Raw genomic sequence first — 17,257 nt, forward strand, 5'->3', positions numbered from 1 at the left:
CCCAAAAAGATGCTTTTATGATTTATGGTAAGAGTGTTCTGCCTGTGTTTTCTTCTATGAATTTTACGGTTCTTATCTTTTAGATTATAATTCTTCTATTTTATATAAAGGAAAAGTGCCTATTTAAAACAAGTTTTGAACTTCAAAAGAAGTCTGCATAAGTGCAAATCAAGAGGAGAATTTTTTGGCTATACTCCCCTACATTTCCTTGTCTTATGAAAATAATAATAATAATTATCTGTTGGACAAAATTGATGAGGACTATCTTCTGGTTCTGCCTTAGCAAGAAGCTTTCACTCCAAATTTTTAAAAGAATATTTTTGGGGGGTTTTATGTGGATCAATGGCTACCCAGGTGGCACTAGTGGTAAAGAACCTGCCTGCCAGTGCAGGATATGTGAGAGACAAAGGTTCAATCCCTGGGTTGGGAAGATCCCCTAGAGAAGAAAATGGCAACTCACTACAATATACTTGCTGGAGAATCCCATGGAGAGAGGAGCCTAGCAGGCTACAGTCCATAGAGTTGCACAGTATTGGACATGACTGAAGCGATTAAGAGCCCATATGGACCAAATGAGAGATCATTTAAAAATATCTGTAAAGGGTTTGATCATATCAAAGTATGATCAAAAGATGAAAGCAACTCAAATGCTCATCAGTGGATGAATGAATGAAAAAAATGTGATATCATACAGTGTGATATTTATTCAACCTAATAAAGAGTAGAAATTCTGAAACATGCAAAAGCATTGATGGACCAATCACAAAACAACAAATACTGTGTGACTCCATTTATATAAGTTTCCTGGAGTAGTCAAACTGATAGAGACAGAAACTAGAATAGTGGTCACCACCAGCTTGGGGTAGGGAAATGGGGAATTAATGTTTAATGAATCTAGAGTTTCAGTTTTGGAAGAAAAAATTTATAGATTGAATGGTGGTAATTGTTGCTCAACAATGTGAATGTATTTAATGCCACAGAACTGTACACTTAAAAAATTAATTGTAATATGTCACATTATGTGTATCTTACCATAGTTAAAAATAACTTAAAATTGCAAGGCATAGTACCAGTGTCAATTTTTCTGTATTTTATTATTATTGATTCACACTTCCACTGTATACTTTTTCTGGCAGTCTCTGCAGCTGCAGCCTTGTCTGGGTGTGCATTTTATTTTCTTCCATGATGTTGCTGTTACAACTTTTTCTCAGTAGTAAAAACTACTAAGGGTAGGATGCATGCATGCATGCTAAGTTTCTTCAGGCATGTCCAACTGTTTGCAACCCTATGAACTGTAGCCTACCTGTCTCCTCTGTCCATGGGATTCTCCAGGCGAGAATACTGGAGTGGATTATCATGCCCTCCTCCACGGGATCTTCCTGATCCAGGGATTGAACCCATTTCTTTTATGTCTCCTGCATTGGCAGGAGGGTTCTTTACCACTAGTTTCACCTGGGAAGCCCAAAGGGTAGGATATTTCCCTTGAAATCATGACTACATCTCCACTCCCCAACTCTAATTGTGCTTTGTCCTTCAAGGTGCCCTTTTGTCATCAAAGAGTAAACCAAAAGGGCACCTTGGAGGACAGAGCAAGGAAGTCTCTCCCCTTCTTCCAAATGTAGATTTCCGCCTCAGGAATTTCTTTCACCCTTTGTGCACATAATTGTTAGACACTGTACTAACTGACCAGGAATAACTTTAAAGAAAGGAATAATTTTGCATCTGAGATAGGTATGTAAGGTCAAGTCCACCTGAGATGTGCAAACTCTTGACACCTGAAAGAATTTTCTCTGAGGCTGCCCAGTGTTACCCACTCTTCAGGTATCCCAGGCAGAGCCTGTGTTGAATCTCAGAAATACTTCCTACCTGAGCCAACTGGATTCACCCTCCTCCACTGTGAGCCACAGTTTTGATGTGTATGAGTTCAAGGAGGAAGAGAGCGCCTCCTCTGTTTCTATTCTCAGGACACGTAAGGCTAAAGCAGAGCTGTCCAATAGAAATAGGTGGGCCACACACGCAAACAACATGTATAAGGTACATTTTTCTAGTTACCACATTAAAAAGAAAGAGTAAATTTAATTTTAATAATCTATCAGCCTAAAACATCATTTCAACATGTAGTCAATATAAAATTATTAACCAGATATCTTGCATTCATTTTTTTCATCCTGCAAACTGGGGTGAATTTTATATACATTAACAGCATGTTTCAGCTTGGATTCACATTTCGGGTGCTCAGTAGCCACATACAGCTAGTGGTTATCATATTAGACAGTGTAGCTCTTGGCTTCCTGCATCCTCCTTTGTAATGAGAGTGGGTGGAAGTGTGGTAAATTAAGATTAGGAGGTTAGGAGCTTTCATAAGTAACTTTAGATAAATGACTTATTGTGTTTTCTTTACTCTCCCTTCCTCTTTGTCCTCTTCCTCTGAAGGGAGGCTGAAATTCAAAACATAACTTTTAGAGAAGAGAGAGGGATAAAAACCTTGAAGTGGCAAAAGAGACAAGGAGGGCTGCCAGTAAAGTCAGGTCAGGGCCACTTTGAGAAAAATAGCACAGTGGAATTGTATTGATGTTTCCCACAGTGATGGTTGTAGAAAGGGGTTGGTAGGGAGGGAGAAGAGGCTAACTTATTAGGAGATGGCAGAGTTTATGGCCCCCTCTTTAGTCTTGCTGATGGTGGTATATAGACCAGAGGATATGCCTTTTTATACAAAGAACTAAGAGGTCTAAATGTTCTAAGTAGTACATTTGACATTGAGATGCATAGGTGTTCTGGAGGAACTCTTGACTTGTGGGGCCACAGATGTGTTAACAATTCAATTTAAAAAACAATTGCTGAGAGAGAGGAATGCATAAGGTGCCAGAGCACAGAGCAGTGTTGGACTAAGAGCACAGGTTTGGGGGTGCAGGTGGGAAGTGCCAGAAAAGTGCTCACAGAGAAGCTGATGTTTCAGCTGAGTTTTGAATGATGAGTTGGAAGTTTTCTAGATAGAAGTCAGGGAATGATGGTGGTTGGTAATGTTACAAACAGTAAAAGAAGCATATAGAACATTCCTAATATATAACTGAATTACACAGTGAGTGTGGGGCTCCTGAAAGGAGATGAACTTAAACATGCAGGAATTTAGATTTGCTAAAGATGTTGAACTTGATCCCATAGGTGGGAAGGAAATATATAGCGATGGAAAGCAAAAGAGATGACAAGATTTGTATTTTAGAAAATCTGGCATCTTTAAGTTTAGGTATTGTTTTGTTTAATGCCATAAAACAGCTTCTTCTCTCACCAAGTATTTCATAAGCTATCAGATTAGCTTTAAGGAGAAGATGAATTCAAATTTATTTCATTATCTCAATCTTCTGAGAATTTCACAATTCCCCTTGAAAATACTGCTGATGTCTCAGAGTGTTACAGAGTCAAGTTAGTAACAGATCCAATGAGTTCTGAAGGATCATATACCCCTCATGTGTGTACATTGAAATAGCATGAGAATTGCCTTGGTTCTATAATGGCTTGTGAATAGTTAATACAGTTCCCCAGGTCTTTATTTGGGGGGATCACTAGCTCTGTGTTCTTGAGGATCTAGAATGTTTGAAAGGTAGCCATTGGGTCACCTTGGAGGAAAAGATAGACTTAAGGGTATGTTCATGTTCTCTCAGTTGACGTTGACATATATCATGACACTGGAGGCATGAAATAGTGTTGCTACACTTATTTATGAAGTCTGGTTTGAAGAAACAGGCTAGCAGCACAGTACACAGCTTTGGTGCTAAGAACAGAGGGAAAGGTAACGTTAATGAAGAAAGTCCTGGAACTTTTTGGAGGGCAGTGTGACCAAAATTTAAAATATATTCACTGTATGACTCAAAATTTTTGTTTTTCTGGATTTGTCTTTCATATACAGTTTCCTTAATTTCTCCCTGTTACGGTAAATTAGAAAGTTGAATGGAATTAGTCTGTACATATATACACTATGATACAGTTGTCGGCTTAAAAAATATAGCCACAACCTGAAAGGAGACAGTTATTTTATTTGGTGGGAATGTTTAGGACTCAGAGCTCAGGAGACAGGTAGGAGGGGAACAAAGGGAGCAGGCAGTTTGAAAGCATTCTATGTATGGGAAGAGGCAAGCCTCTGGGCTCACTGAATTCATTCCTTTCATATGCACCTCAGCTATCCCAGGCCAATCCTGCTTCCTTGTTCACCTTGCTTCTTGCATTTCCCCTGCCCCCAGCACCCCTACCCCCACCTCAGCAATCATTGTAAGGGTGGCAGCATTTTCTGGATTACAGTTTTAGGAACCCTTATTCACAGGGAGGCCTGGCATGCTGCAGTCCACGGAGTCACAAAGAGTCAGACACAACTGAACGACTGAACTGAACTGATTCACATTTTGAGGCCAGATTCACATTTTGAAGAAATAGGCTGTGACATTTCTTGTTTATTAACATGGCAGGAGATATTTTCATTTCACATAGTCAACCATGGATTGTTTTCTTTATATATTTATAAAACTATAAATATTTGATTCAGTCAGTTACATTTTGGTTCTCCAAACAAAGTTCTTTTGTAGTGGGTCGCTTGAAAGATGTTTATTTACTACTCATTTAAATCCCAAACAGATATTCCTACTCCACAGGAGACTGTTCTTCATGTGATGATTCTGGAACTTAGGTTTTTCCATCTTGGGCTTTGCCATCTTCAAAACTCAGCTTCTTGGGTCAACATGCTCAATCACATCAGAGATCGTCAAGGATTTTGTATGGGTAAGGCCTGAAGAATTGCACATCAGCTTTAAATACATCATAACAAGTAGAACTCAGTCTCATGAGCACACCTATGCTGCAAGGAAGGCTTTGAAAAAAAGCTGTTGAGTTGAAGAAGAGGAAATGGATTTGTTGCAGTCATACAATTAATGTCTCAACTTCTTGGTTGACCAATACCTATCTTGTTTGACCTATATGTGGAAACAAGGAGTTTTGTAAGGAATAGAGACAGCTCTGTGGGATAGGCTTGTGTGTGTGTGTGTGTGTGTGTGTGTGTGTGTGTGTGTGATTTCCTCAGTTCTGTCTCATCACAACAAAAACTTGAAGTGATGGACCAGCATTACAGCCTTCGGACAGACCGTGTCACAGCTCTTGGACAGATCAGTGTTACAGCTCAGTTTTATTTAGAAAATAAAGGAAAATACATCCTCGAGCTGTGATGGAATGCCGACCCAAAAGACGCGAAGAGGAGAGAGAGAGACCCCCAGTCCTTTGGCTCCTCTTTTTATATGTTTTTCTCCTCCCCCTGGGTCTGCCCTATGTAGATTGAGCTAGCCAGGAGTGCTGTTTGTTTTCCCTGAGGTCCTCACTCTGTTCCTTGGACCTTCCTTTGTTTGGAGGCCTTTCCCTTCTTTGTCTTTTAGCCACCACCCTTCTGGACTCCTTTTTCCTGTTTTAATACTTAACAGGCTCATTTTGGATTTAGTGGATGAGATCTTTAAATTGCATTTGGACCACAAGAATGGGAAACTCTAGGTCTAACAAAGGTTGAAGGTAATGGTACATACCATGTCAAAAACCTTTGTTAGCTAAGAAGTGATTTATAAAGTTAGGAGACACAGCTCTTGAGGGAGCAATAATGTGTGAGCCTAGAACATTTGGGTGTGTGTGTTTGCACGTACGTGTGTTTGCACGTGAGTCTACATATAAGCGTGTGCACACGCATGGGGTTTTTATCTCCAGTTTGATCATCACTGAAGATGAAACGTTCTTGAGTCTGTGTGATGCATATTAATTGCTTCCATTGCTCCTGGGGTTGAGATCTCCAGAGACAGGCTTCAGAGTCTGGAAGGAATAAATAATGAGAAGCAGAGAGATTTGTGGTATATTCTACTCTCTGAGTAAAACCTGAAAGGAATCTTTGTGAAGAAAGGTACCTGAAGATGTTTTACAAAGGAGTTGACACCTTGGACTGCTGGGAAGCATGAGGATAAATGTATATGGGCATATGGAACAGTCACTTATTTCCTGTGTCTTGATGTCCATTTTATTTTGTATATTAACATGAGAAAGCATAAATTTTCATGATTGCTTTCATTTACAAATACTGTTCCTATTACAAAAATCTTAATAGACGTGGAATTAACAATTTTTTTGTCAAATTGTCATTTTGTGTTTTACAAGTTGTCTTCAAAAGAACTGTATTTTTAGCAGACAGGAAAATGGAAACTTTTTTCTTGAAGGCTTGGGCAATAATTTAGATGTGTCTCTTGTCTTCTGTTCTCTTTCACACGGATGACAACATAGCAATTCAACACCCATTTTGTGTGGCTTGTGAGAGAAGAAAACTTTGTAAGTAGAAGCTAATTTACTTAATGAAATATGGAGATTCAAAAAAGAGTCAAAAGAAAATGGGATTGGGGAATCAAGTAGGATTCTTTACAGTCTAAGCCACCAGGAAAGCCCTCTGAGACATACCCAAAGGCAAAAACAGGAGTGTCTGTTCACTGTGTTGGTCTATGGGAACTGAAGGGCCCTTAGCATGTGTCTATTGTGCTGAGGGTGGCTGTTTGCTCTGAGGCATCCCAGGTGAGAGGACAATCAGAAGACTGCTAAAGAATATTACTGTGGAAAATGAAAAGTAAGATCTCTCTTTTCTGTCTTCCTCCTGTGTTCCTTGAACAATATTTAATTACCTCTGCTTATTTTAAAGACCAGGAGATTAGGTTTCTACCACTGCCCATCTCTTGAAACCAACCCTGGTATCTTTTTGCACATTTATTACCCATGGTCAGGTTCTTCACCCGTTCTCCTTGAGTTATCAAAACAGCTTTCTAATAATTTCTTGTTGATTTCATCAGCCTGTAATTGTCTGGTGAATTGTCTTGTGAATGCAGCTTCCATAAACTCTTGATCACTTTACTGTTCTACTAGAGCAGCTCCAGATTTCCACTGACAGCAAATTAAGCCCGAACGAGTCAGACTGGCAGTGAGTCCTCTGCTTTGAGGCCCTATCTTTGTACCTAATATCTGACTATACCTTTACAGATATTCTAACTTCCACTCTTTTGGATTGTTCTGTGAACATAATTTCTTGTATTCAAATCTTTTCATATTATATGCTATTGATATTCTACCTCCATCATTGCTCTTGGAAATGTGTTTTGCCAAGGTCCATCACCCTCTCAAAAGACTTTCTTTCTGTCTTTATTTTTTTTCAACTGAATATAATCGTCATGTCTCACATGATTCAGAAACCAGTACTCGAGAAAATAAGCGCCACACTCGGGGAGTTGGAGAACTCACATTTATTATGCTGGTGGGCCCAGAGGAATTAACACTCCAGGCTCTGAGCCCCAAACAAAGGGGTTGCAGAATTTTTATACACGAACAGGCCTGATTAAGTTGATTTGCAGGCTTGCGGGGGCTGGGCGATTGCAAAAAACAGGACAGGGGTGAGTGAGATAAGCGCCAGTTCCTAGTATTGTGAGTCCCCACTTTCTGAGACCTAAGTGATCCAGACTTTGCAAGGAGCAAGCTGAGTTACAGAGGCAGAAGAAGCAGGAGGTTATGTAAAATTTTAACTTTTCTTCTTCATTCCCTCTCTTGATGCTTCTATCACTCATTGCAGAAAGCATCATCTCATGTTTTGGTAGGACATTCAGAGTTCCCAGTCGTTTAGGGGGCTATATTGAGCTCTTAGCATTTGTAACTTTATGCATTCAATTTGAGGGGTTATGAACTGGGTAATATCATTGAGAATACAAGGGCCAAACCAGAGTGCCACAAACAGCATGAAAAGAGGACCTGTTAAAGGGAGAAGCCACGATGCCCAGCTCCAAATATTGTTCCAATTACCCCAGGAATTAGCTCGTTTCTCTCTCCTGTTTGTGATTTGTTCCCTTAGCTGTTGGGCGATGTCCCTATTTCTGACTGGTTTTCATAAAAGCAGCATTCTTCATTCAAAAAGAGGAATAGTCCTCCCTTTTCAACTGTCAGTAGGTCTAGCCCTCTCCTATCCTGTAAAACCACTTCAGCCAAGGAGTCTAGTTGGTCTTATAATGAAGAGCACAGCAATAATACCAATTAGGGATAGAGGCTAGGGTTGACAATGAAAATCCATTGATATTTTGCTAGCTGGATCCTCAAGCTTCTTTCCTGTGTTGACCCGCCAGCTGCTGGAGTGTGGCTGGAGCAAGGCTGAAGAATCCTCAAGCTCCTGCCGTGCATTGACTCGTCAGATTCCGGAGTGACCAGAGCAGGGCTCAGTGTCCTTCGTGGGTGAGGGCCGTTGTCTTTGGAACCGGACCTTCAGGAGGTTTTTGGGGTGCTGAATGCTTTCCAGGTGTCCTCATCACAGGAAGTAGTTGCCTTCTTGACTCTGGTGTGGTGGATCCAAGGGATGACACCTATAACTTTAACAGCAGTAGTGGTTGCCAGGAGAACCGTGTGAGGGCCTTTTCAAACTGGCTGAAGTGTTTGTTTTTTTTTTTTTTTGTCCTAATCTTTAACCCATACCTCATATCCTGGCTGATAGAATGAACCCAATTGCCCAAAGGAATGGGTGTCCTTTCTAAGGTTTCTCCGGCGATATGGAGAAGACTTTTCCAGGGCCTGGAGGTATCAGGACACCTCAGTTCAGCTAGTTGCTGATGGTCTTCCTTGAGTTGTTTATCACTGGGGGTGGTCTCCCATATAAGATCTCAAAAGGAGAATAGCATGAGGACCTAGGGGTGCATTTACGGAGGGAGATGAGAGTGCACAGAATGATAAGGCAGCTTGTTCTAGCCTTGTCTTGGTGTTGGCCGGGGGATATTCTTGTTGCACTACTACTTGGAAAAACAAACTTAACAAGAAAGCTAAAGATATATGACCCAAAGATTAATAGATGTAGGAAAGCTGCTGAGGGGCTAGCCAGGAGAACCAGGTCCAGACACTGATTCATGAAATTAGTGTTTCTCTAGGTATGAGAAGATGCAAGAATTTGTACTCATAAAAATCTTTACCTGAAAACACCTGATAATCTGAAAGCTTGTTTTTTTATTTTACCCCCAGAGCACAGAATGCCTTATTTTGGCATCTCCACCCTGAACTGTCAAGGTGGTGCTGAAGGTCAGCATCTTGTAATGGTCATGATTTAATCTTTGTAGGGGCAACTGGCAAGGGCCAACTTTCAGTCAGCAGGACCTCTTCATAGCCACATATTTGACCAGGTTTTGGGGGGCATTTCATGGTCATTGTGTCCTGCAGTGCTGGGAAGGCTCATTCCCAGGTCGAGCAAAGATTCCATTGACAGGCCACTCAGTGTGTTGTCACTAGACCAGGCCTTGTAAGTGGCAAAAACCTGTGGACCATACCTGTCTTACTAGCCTCTTGGTCCAGGAAAATATTTCCTCTTGTTGTTTCTTCTCATATCTAGAGCTACATTGTTACAATTATTGATCTCATATGGAACTGCATATCAGCATTTTATCACAGGCTCAGTCACACATTTGGTAACAAGAAATAATCTTCTGAAGCAAGCTACATAGACAATAATATAGCTATCAGTTATTAGTAAAGTCACAAGGAAGAATTGAAGTCAAGAACTTTCACTGGGTATAGCCTGATATACTCCAGGTCATCTGACTCAGTTAAATGATTATATCCGAATGTTAATCTCCTGGTTGTACATCATGGAGCATCTGACCTTTATCTAAAGATTAGTTACTGAGATAAGCTTTAGAAACAATCTTAGAGTCCTTAATTAAGCTTTTAAGCAATATAACATAACAAGGAACTATCTCAGAAGTGTCTTAGTCAGCACAGACCTTAATTAACAAAACTGAAACATAATTTTTTCTTTTTTTGGAGAACTCATTGTGAGGGCATTAACACTGTAGTCAGGAAAGGCTTTAACCCATCAGATAAAAATGAGGTCTGTCAGGGAGCCGGGAAAAGCCACATGGCCACGTTGGATTCCCATAGCCCTGGTTGTTTGATTTTTAGCTGTTGTTTAACCATTTTTAATTTCCTGATTTAGGAGCAGATTATTGCCATGTTTTAAGGACATCAAGATAGCAAAATCTAACCGTGAGGGTTTTTTTTTGTTTTTGTTTTTTTTGGTAGAAGCAGAATGAGCTTTGTTTAGAAGTAGCATAATCTTAAATATGTTTATTTACTTTACCAAAGTAACAAAAAGATTTTGAAAACAAATGTAAATCACTTAAAGGCAAAGAAATTCATAATCTGTTATCAAAAGGAGCATTCTAAGAAAACTTAGAGAAGACCAAATTCCAGTCTGGTACCAGCTTATTGTTAATAACAAAATTTGTTTATCTGCTTAATCTTAGAAAGTCTTTTCCATAAATTTTGAAGAACTAGCAGTATTCTTCTAAAAGCATGAGAGTAAAACCATAGAAGGAATGTTTAAAATCTGACTCTATTGCAATTGACAAAGAAACCTGGTTGTAACACTTTAATATGATAACTAGAATTATAATTGACCATATTTTATCAGGGCATATCAAATCTAGATGAATTTCACATAATTTTAGGATATCTTATTAGCAACATCAACCATACAATATAACCTGAAAAGCTTTATCACCTCTTCAGCAGTACTTCTCATGCAATTGGACATGTCCAGTGAACCCAGGTAGCTTAATAGCTCTCTGGGATGTCTCAGGGGCCCTCTGAAGCACCCCAAAGTTAGCTGGAAGTCAAGTTATTTAGGAAGTTTTGTCGATAAATGTCAAAAAGGTTTATAACACTCAGTCAGGTATGATCATATAAGTCACTGTGAAATAATAATTATTTACTTAGCCAAAAGTAACAAAAGATTTCAAAGGTAAATATAGAACAGATCAATTAAGAGATAAAGAAACTTGAATCTACTATTAAAACAGTTTAACATCTGAAGAAAGTTTGTCCCCTTAACAGAGAGAAAGGCCAAATTCAAATTTTGTACCACCTTACTTTAAACTCATTTAGGTAAATTTAATGAAATTTATTTTAGTTAGTCAGTCCTAACCACGCACAAAACTTTTTTTCAGGGTCCACTTTCCACAAACTTTTTAATCACTTTCTGTAACAGCCACCTGTTAAGTCAGACCTACTTTCTCTTCCCTTTATAAAATATAATTTTATTTTTTATGCTGTCTTTATTAAAAACACATATCCTACTTTCCTTATTATATTAGCAAACAAATGTTAATACTAGATGTTTAATATTGAATACTTCCCAGTTCATTTGAATCTGAAATTTATTTACGTTAATTTTTCTTATATTTAGAATTGTTTGATTTGTTAGCGCTTACTTTTCTTTAGGCCAATTAAATCAGAACTCACTTACAACTTCAACAATACTCTCAGAAAAAAATACACTGAGATATACATAAATTCAGACAGACAGAGATCTTTGTTTTCTGTTTGAGATTTAAAATATTTCTTTGACCCCTTTTTTTTCTTTGTTTGAAGTTCTAATTTGTCCAAGGCTGAAGTCTCAGGCAAAGTTGGCTGTGTATTTCAGGCTTTTTCCTAGGCAGGCCTTTTAACAAGCTAGTTGTTTTTAATTGCATATGCAAAAAGAATTGGTTTTGCAGTTTCCAAAAAGAAAAATTTCTCTCACTCTGTTCAGTTAGCAATCACGCACTCACAATCATTCAGCAGCTATCACAATGCCTCCCTTCTCCCGAGTCCCCAGGTTTCCTTAACTGTTGCTCCCTTCCTGGGAGATCTAACGAGGTGATCAGTATCCTCTTTTACCTGTTGGGGTAGGACCAAGGAGGTGATCAGTCTCCTCTTTTACCCATTGGGGTAGGATCCCAGTTCATGGGGACATTACCGGGGCCTTACTTGATCCTGTGGCCATTCCTGGTGAGCTGGTCCGTCCCTCCAATGAGTCCAGTCAGGGCTTGGCCGTCCGGAGAGTCGGAACACCGGTCCGAAAGAGAACCTGGAATACTGTCAGGTGGCATGCCCCCTTGTTAGTCTCGGGGTTCCTTTGCTCCAGCCCAGTGGAACCACCAGTCCTGTGGCTCAAGGGGCCCTTGTGGTTGGAATCTTGCTGAGGCCTCCAGAAATGGTGCAGAAACCAGTACTCGAGAAACCAAGCACCATATTCGGAGAGTTGGAGAACTCAGGTTTATTATGGCGGTGGGCCCAGAGGAGTTAACACGCCAAGCTCTGAGCTCCAAAAATGGGGTTGCAGAGCTTTTATACATGAACAGGCATGATTAAGCGGGTTTGTGGGTTTGTGGGGGCTGGGTGATTGCAAATAGCAGGACCAGGGTGAGTGAGATAAGCTCCAGTTCCTAGTATTGTGAGTCTCCACTTTCTGAGACCTACGTGATCCAGACTTTGCAAGGAGGAAGCTGAGTTACAGATGCAGAAGGAACAGGAGGTTATGTAAAATTTCAACTTTTCCTCTTCAACATGACCACAAAAATTTTCTTATGTCCCATTATACTGTTAACTATGTCAGCAGCAGCACTACAACATAGGTGGAGTGCTGCTAACATCCAGTCCATATTCCGTATTAGCTCCCCATGAAGTTGCCACACATAAACACACAGTCTAAGCAAATTTTCCTTGCTGTGCAAATGAGATTCCAAGGTAAATTCCCTTGTCATTGTAGTGCTTGCCTGCTCAGTTGTGTGCGACTCTTTGTGACCTCATGGATTATAGCCTGCCAGGCTCCTCTGACCATAGGATTTTTCAGGCAAGAATACTGGAATAGGTTGCCATTTCCTCCTTCAGGGGATCTTCCTGACCCAGGGATTGGATGCACGTCTCCTGCGTCGACAGGAGAATTCTTTACCCACTGAGCCACCTGGAAATTCCCTTAGATCTCTTCTAATCAGATTCAAACTCCCTCTATATAGAAATTCTAGAGCCCCTAATGTATTGTTTGAAGTTGTTTTGAGCAAAATATGTCTGACATAGCTTCCGAAGAGTAGGGACTTTGCTTTTTTGTTCATTCTTTCCCTATCTCCTAGAACAGTGTCTGGCAATAGTATGTGCAAAATAAATATTTGTTGAATAAACAAGGAAGGAAGGAGAAAAAGAGGAAAGAAAAACTCACTTTTCCAGAGGGAAAATAGAAATATAAAAAACCCCGTATGTTTATGGAAAAGAAACATTTCTGTTCACCAAAAATTGGAAAAAATATAGATATTTCTGTGATGCTCATCGTCTCTTGTCACTTCCACAGGTCCGATGAATGAGGACCTTGGAGACTAATACCTCTGGGTCTGTGAGTGAGTTCATTCTCCTGGGCTTCCCCTGCCTCAGAGACATCCAGATCCTCCTCTTTGTGCTCTTCTCCATCATCTATTTTCTGATCCTTATGGGGAACGCAGCCATCATCTGTGCTGTATGGTCAAGCCGGAAGCTCCATACACCCATGTACATCCTTCTGGCTAACTTCTCCTTCCTGGAGATCTGCTATGTCAGTTCTGATGTGCCCAAAATGTTGGCCAACATCATCTCCCAGACCAAGAGCATCTCCTACGCTGGCTGCCTGCTCCAGTTCTACTTCTTCTTCTCCATGTGTGCGGCTGAGTGTTTATTTCTGTCAGTGATGTCTTTTGATCGATTTCTTGCCATCTGTAGACCTTTGCATTATCCTATCATTATGACCCACCGCTTGTGTGTGTTTTTAGTGGTCTTCTGCTGGGCAGGTGGCTTTCTCTGGTTATTGACCCCTTTGATTCTAATATCTCAAGTGCCCTTTTGTGGTCCAAACACTGTTGACCATTTTCTCTGTGATCTGGCACCTTTGCTGGCACTGTCCTGTGCTCCAGTAACTGGAATTAGGCTGATTTGTGGTATCGTGAGCTCTCTAATCATCCTCCTCACCTTCCTGTACATTCTTGGCACTTACTTTTGTGTCCTTAGTGTGGTGCTACAGATGTCCTCAGGCTCAGGAAGGCAGAAGGCTTTCTCTACTTGTGCCTCCCACCTTGCTGTGGTATCCCTCTTCTATGGCTCAGTGATAGTGATGTATGTTAGCCCAAGTTCTGGCGAATATCCAGGGATACAGAAATTTGTGACCTTGTTCTATGCTTTGGCAACCCCTTTCTTTAATCCCCTGATCTACAGCTTCCGGAACAAAGATATGGAAGAAGCACTAAAAAATCTTTTGAGTGTTTTACTGAAGGAAATCTTTAAAGGCTCCAAAAGTCGAATTTAACATAATGCATAATTCATGTTTAGGAGGATGCAAGATCATGAGATGAATGAGATTATGTTTTTTTCCTTTCATTTTATTTTCATATATTGGGAAGATGGCTTTGAAAAGTCCATCAGACCCATGATTTAACTCTTAGGAAGTTATTATTCATGGTCCAGATATGTTTGTACCTTAGATATAGTTGTTTTGAACAATTTAATAAGATTTTCACATATTTCTCTTTTGGTATACATTACATTTTGCTGGGGCTTCCCTGGTGGCTCAGAGGTTAAAGCGTCTGCCTCCAATGCGGGAGACCCGGGTTCGATCCCTGGGTCGGGAAGATCCCCTGGAGAAGGAAATGGTAACCCACTCCAGTATTCTTGCCTGGAGAATCCCATGGACGGAGAAGCCTGGTAGGATACAGTCCACGGGGTCGCAAAGAGTTGGACACGACTGAGCGACGGAACGGAACGGAACATTTTGCTGACTTATCTCAACATCCTCAAATTCTGCCTTCATCAAAGCCGGTTCGATTTTTTAGAGCATAGCAAATGCTAAAGTATTGCAATCATATGAATATTTAGCCAGTAATCCTTCAGATAACCAGATTACCAGATTTTTAAACAAAATGCTCAATATCAGAAAAAATTTAGCAGAGTTTCTTTTGTGTATCCCATTATTTTAAGTGTTGTTTTGGGCACCAAGAAGGGTCCTCAGTAAGATTATGTTGTCTTGATCGACTCTCCACATTTTGCCAATACTGTCACTTTAGGAGGCAGGTCCTTGTCTTCCATATGCAGATACGTGAAGATTAGTTCATATTCAGTGTAAGCCAGAGGTGTAGACTTTGTCGGATCACTACAAACCAGCACACAGTGCGCTTATATTCTTTTTTTAAAATTTATTTTAATTGGAGGTTAATTACAATATTGTGGTGGTTTTTGCCATACATTCATGAGAATCAGCCATGGGTTTACATGTGTTCCCCATCCTGAACCCCCTACCACCTCCCTCCCCATCCCATCCCTCAGGGCCATTCCAGTGCACCAGCCCTGAGCACCCTGTCCCACGCATCGAACCTGGACTAGAGATCTATTTCACATATGATAATATACATGTTTCATGCTATTCTCTCAAATCCTCCCACCGTCGCCTTCTCCCACAGAGTCTAAAAGTCTGTTCTTTATATCTGTCTCTTTTGCTGTCTTGCATATAGGGTTATCATAACCATCTTTCTAAATTCCATAAATATGTGGTAATAGACTTTATTGGTGTGTTTTTTTTCTGACTTACATCACTCTGTATAATAGGCTCCAGTTTCATTCACTTCATTAGAACTGATTCAAATGCATTCTTTTTAATAGCTGAGTAATATTCCCTTATGTATATGTACCACAGCTTTCTTATCCATTTGTCTGCTGATGGACGTCTAGGTTGGATATTGTAAACAGTTCTGTGATGAACATTGGGGTACACGAGTCTCTTTCAATTCTGGGTTCCTCAGTGTGTATGCCCAGCAGTGGGATTGCTGGGTTGTATGGGAGTTCTATTTCCAGTTTTTTAAGGAATCTCCACACTGTGCTCCATAGTGGCTGTACGAGTTTGCATTCCCACCAACGGTGTAAGAGGGTTCCTTTTTCTCTGCACCCTCTCCACCATTTATTGTTTGTAGACTTTTTGATAGCAGCCATTCTGACCGGCATGAGATGGTACCTCATGGTGGTTTTGATTTGCATTTCTCTGATAATGAGTGATGGTGAGCATCTTTTCATGTGTTTGTTAGCCATCTGTATGTCTTCTTTGGAGAAATGTCTGTTTCGTTCTTTGGCCCACTTTTTGATTGGGTCGCTTATTTTTCTGGAATTGAGCTGTGGGAGTTGCTTGTATATTTTTGAGATTAATTCTTTGTCCGTTGCTTCGTTTGCTATTATTTTCTCCCATTTTGAAGGCTGTCTTTTCACCTTGCTTATAGCTTCTTTCATTGTGCAAAAGCTTTTAAGTCTAATTAGGTCCTATTTGTTTATTTTTGCTTTTATTTCCATTACTCTGGGAGGTGGATCATTGAGGATCCTGCTATGATTTACGTAGAGAGTGTTTTGCCTATGTTTTCCTCTAGAGTTTTATGGTTTCTGGTCTTACATTTGGATCTTTAAATCCATTTTGAGTTTATTTTTGTGTATGGTATTAGAAAGTGTTCTAGTTTCATTCTTATATAAGTGGTTGACCAGTTTTCCCAGCAGCACTTGGTAAAGAGATTGTCTTTTCTCCTTTGGATATACTTGCCTCCTTTGTCAAAGAAAAAGTGTCCGTAGGTGTGTGGATTTATCTCTGGGCTTTCTATTTTGTTCCATTGATCTATATTTCTGTCTTTGCTGTGCACTTATTTTCATGTAGTTCTCTACAAACTTCTCTGAGTCCCTCAGAGGTATTTTCTACTAATTTCTTGTTTTCTAAAATAGGAACTTAATTTACAATATTGCACTTCATGAGGAAACCTTAGGCTAAAATTTTGTTATGGAATAGCTTCAGCACTAACTTTGATTTCAAACTTAATCAAACATCAGAAAACTCCTGCTGGATATTTTTGCATGAAGATGCATTTCAAGTTAGATGTCTAATCCTAAAGTTTTAATCTTTTAGATTAGCTCTAGTCATACTTATTTGTCACCGACTCGATGGACATGAGTTTGAGTGAACTCTGGGAGTTGGTGATGGACAGGGAGGCCTGGCGTGCTGTGATTCATGGGGTCGCAGAGAGTCGGATACGACTGAGCGACTGAACCGAACTGAACTGAACTGAATACTATTTGTCAGTGCTCCACTGAGCTATAGCTTGAACTGAAAGTCTTAACATTTAGTTTTTTGAAATTGAAGTATAATTTTGTTACAATGTTGTGTTAGTTTCTGCTGTATAGGGAAGTGCATCAGCTATATGTATACATATGTCCCCTTCTTGGATCTCACAAAATGAAATAGTGTGGTGTTTACCAAGAATAAGTGTAGACCAGTAGAATATAATATATGACTTAAATATGTCTGATTATTAAAGAGATTTTAATATAAAATATAAATGTTTTTCATTTTGGTGAGAAAGTTCTGAAAAAAATCTTAACA

At 39.9% G+C, this 17,257-nt stretch overlaps 1 protein-coding gene and 2 pseudogenes across 3 annotated transcripts in view; 1 reads left to right on the plus strand and 2 right to left on the minus strand.

The window, feature by feature from the left end:
* LOC148776647 (olfactory receptor 11G2-like) overlaps positions 1–11,953 on the minus strand; it is a 71,797-nt pseudogene extending 59,844 nt beyond the window's left edge. The window contains exon 1 of the transcript XR_016038300.1: positions 11,813–11,953. The product of XR_016038300.1 is annotated as an olfactory receptor 11G2-like (transcript). The remainder of the gene's footprint in view (positions 1–11,812) is intronic.
* LOC148776648 (olfactory receptor 11G2-like) overlaps positions 1–11,963 on the minus strand; it is a 58,137-nt pseudogene extending 46,174 nt beyond the window's left edge. Inside the window, exon 1 of the transcript XR_016038299.1 lies at positions 11,824–11,963. The product of XR_016038299.1 is annotated as an olfactory receptor 11G2-like (transcript). The remainder of the gene's footprint in view (positions 1–11,823) is intronic.
* A 1,226-nt stretch (positions 11,964–13,189) lies between these two features.
* LOC148776651 (olfactory receptor 11G2-like) lies at positions 13,190–14,161 on the plus strand. Its single transcript, XM_088840361.1, has one exon. It carries the CDS (start codon positions 13,190–13,192, stop codon positions 14,159–14,161), a length of 972 nt encoding a protein of 323 aa, XP_088696487.1.
* The last annotated feature ends 3,096 nt before the right edge of the window (positions 14,162–17,257 follow it).

This window comes from Moschus berezovskii, chromosome 9 (assembly GCF_049115385.1).
Source record: "Moschus berezovskii isolate FMDL1 chromosome 9, NW_MosBer_1.0, whole genome shotgun sequence".
Lineage (NCBI taxonomy): Eukaryota > Metazoa > Chordata > Mammalia > Artiodactyla > Moschidae > Moschus > Moschus berezovskii.